Here is a 3,069-nt window from a genome sequence, read left to right as displayed (position 1 = left end):
AAAGTAATCGTAAAAAGACCCCTTAAAAATAGTGCCCTTAGCTCACTCTACATTGACATTCTCATTGAGACTTGCATTGAGAAAACTCAACTCATTATTCTTAAACACATAACTCCAAATCTTACTTGAGAATTAGTGTCATTGTAAGTATATTCTCATGTTCTAAATCAATAAACACGAGAGAGAGAGTTCATTGTTCTTAATGAAGATTAAAAAAAAAGTGAATAAAATGAGGATTAAATTATTCTACAAAGAAGTAATAATATTTTTATGGAAAGATTGGGTTATTCTTAGACCACGACAGATACTCCCAAGTACTTGGAAAAATAAACACTTTTCATCTTCCCAAACATAATTTTTTGTAGTTTAGGGGTATCTGTCACACCTTAAAAGTATCTTTACTAATTCGAATTTAGTTTACAAATGAGGGGTCTTTTTATAATATTGACTTAAAAGTAAATTTTGTATCCACGCCGTCCTCTTATCGAACACACTGCACGCAGAAAAACGCCATTTACTTTCTTCTCGTTCAGCCTCAAATCAATCGAAACCAAATTGTAAAAAAAATTAAAAAAAAAATTCCAAAAATGAATCGTCGAATAATTTTATGGGCAATTTTGTTGGTGGGTCTTTGCAGAATCGAGGCAAAAGCTCAAGCATCCTCGTCAATATACGATCACTTGAAGGCTCACGGCTTGCCGATCGGGATTCTGCCGAAGGGCATAACGGAATATTACGTGGACCCCACCTCAGGATTCTTCCAAATCAACCTAACGGAGCCATGCGATGCCAAGTTCGAGAACCAGTTCCATTACGACTTCAACATCTCAGGGTATTTATCTATGGGCAAGATCGGGGAATTATCCGGTGTTTCGCAGCAGGAACTGTTTCTGTGGTTCCCCGTCCGATGCATACGGGTTGATGATCCTAGTTCTGGGTTAATTTATTTTGATGTTGGTGTTGTTGATAAGCAGTTCTCTCTTTCTCTTTTTGAGGACCCTCGTGATTGCACAGCCGCTGATCCTGATGATCATTCATCGAACGGTTTTCAGGTAGTTTATTTTTTATTTATTTATTATAATTAGAGTGATCAAATTATGTGTTTGTGGAAATGGGTTGATGTAAATTAGGTTAATTTCATGATTTTTATTTATTATAAAAACAGGAGATTAGTGGTTGATTAGACAGTTTAGTTTTAACTTTGGTGATAATTTCATTGATTACGTTAAGCTTGACCTCAAATTTAAGGTAAATTTGTAATTTTGTTTTCACTCAATATTAAAAACTTTTACTTTATCGTCAATGTTTACCATTCACCTGCTCGCCTATACTTGACAGCTACTAATTCCCTTTCATAGGGATTATGGATAATAGCTGAAGGCCTATGTGTTTGATTTTATATCAATGACTATCCATTGGGAGAGAAAATGGTAGAGAAGGTTTTGGGTGTAATTTTAGAATGTTGAGGCTTCTGACGAAGCTTGAAACTAATGGGATATACCGGTTTTTCAGACAAACCTTAGGGAAGATTGATGAAATTGATTTGAGTTCAAAATCTTGCTGAAATTTATTTGTTGTTTGATGTCAATCTTCAATGAACTGATACATGAATTGTGGTGGTAATGGTAGTAGTACTTCATTCTGTCTTGAATAGATTATATTGAGGATGGAAACATAAGTTACCTATGTATTGTTAGTATGTGCCAGAGAACCTTCAAGAGCGAATGTGAAGTTTTATGCTGCAAATGTGGTTAATATTTTCTCAATTTGATTTTGAATCTAATGTTATGACTAGTGATTTTTAGAACCAAATGGACTCTTGCGGTGATAATTCCGTTAGTTGAGTTATGCAGTTGATGTTCATTCTCGTTTGGTTAGAAATTTTTTTATTTCTTCTGCTAGTCCTCTAATGGATTAAGGTAGCTTAATAATTTTTGGCAACGACTCAAGTACAACCCAAGAGATTGTACTTACTATCCACAATTCTTTGAGAATGCAAAATTCTGAGTTTATATGTTGAATATTTATACCGTGCTTCTTGGTTTGGAACAGATTCATTAACATTTTGCTGCATGCCAGATAACAATAGCATTTTATAATGAATGAATTTTTCTTTCTATCTGTTATTGGCATCTGACAAATTGCTAAATTTTTTTTAACTTTTAGTTTCAGGACCAGTTCGTTAGTCTTGGGCATGAAATTGGTCGGAAAGGCATTCTAAGGGCTGATTCATAGATTATAAAGGCAGTGAAGATATCCAAGGTCCAAGATAACTCAATCAACTTGTTCTCTTGCTTTTTGCCTGAATAGGCTGGTGGAGAGTCTGTTTGATGGGTTCTATGCTTCAGTACATGTGCTTGTTTGCTTTGTTATGCATACCTTTTGGCCCAAAGGTTCTATCTTTGCGGGTTAAGGTAATAAAATTTTGGTAAAACATAGCGGAAAAAGCTAAAAGGTAATGTACATTTGAGTCTTAGGTTTTCAATAGGATGTGATAGGCAACTGGTCAGGGTTGGTTTCACTATCCACTTGAAATCTTTGTTGTTTGTTGTTTTCATACTGTGTGCATATAATGAAATGGGTTTTGTATTGTTTTTATGTACATGGAGGGAATTCTTTTTGTTGTATTGTCATATTATCATTATGTTTGAATGTAGAGTTTTATGAGAAAACAAACTGCCTGAAGATCATGTCTTCATTCTATGTTTTTCTGTATGCCTTTTCTCTCTTTTCCTCCCAAATTAGATTGTAAATTCGTAACCAATAAATGCAGAGTCCCACTAGATTTCATATTATTCATGGACTTCTAACAAGTGAGATTATGTTCAACATGTATTGGACCCTATTCACAATCCTGCCAAGTATGCAGTTCTTATTTCGTACATTCTTATTCTTTTTCTTAATGGAACTTTGTAAGTTTAAGCATTATAATAAGGGAATCTCTTATTTTAATAAAGTAATTGGTAAATTAAAAGATAAAAAAATATATTTTAATATATTGCAAAATAAAATATAGTATATTGAAGTATATATTTTTCTATCTTTTTAATTTGTTCCTCACTAAATTTC

The 3,069-nt window shown here is 33.4% G+C and overlaps 1 protein-coding gene across 1 annotated transcript; it reads left to right on the top strand.

Moving 5' to 3' along the window:
• The first annotated feature begins 478 nt into the window (after positions 1-478).
• Positions 479-2,676, top strand: LOC18038424. Its single transcript, XM_006428572.2, has 2 exons — positions 479-1,052; positions 2,167-2,676. Exons 1-2 carry the CDS (start codon positions 588-590, stop codon positions 2,233-2,235), a joined length of 534 nt encoding a protein of 177 aa, XP_006428635.1. The 5' UTR covers positions 479-587; the 3' UTR covers positions 2,236-2,676.
• The last annotated feature ends 393 nt before the right edge of the window (positions 2,677-3,069 follow it).

The sequence above is a fragment of the Citrus clementina genome, unplaced genomic scaffold, assembly GCF_000493195.1.
Source record: "Citrus clementina cultivar Clemenules unplaced genomic scaffold, Citrus_clementina_v1.0 scaffold_6, whole genome shotgun sequence".
In the NCBI taxonomy this organism is placed as follows: domain Eukaryota; kingdom Viridiplantae; phylum Streptophyta; class Magnoliopsida; order Sapindales; family Rutaceae; genus Citrus; species Citrus x clementina.
This window is presented reverse-complemented; position numbering and strand designations above follow the sequence as displayed.

Coding starts and splice junctions, on each gene's coding strand:
- LOC18038424 (XM_006428572.2), top strand. CDS start 588: ATGAATCGTCGAATAATTTTATGGGCAATTTTGTTGGTGGGTCTTTGC. Junction 1,053..2,166: donor ATTCATCGAACGGTTTTCAG/GTAGTTTATTTT, acceptor TTTAACTTTTAG/TTTCAGGACCAGTTCGTTAG.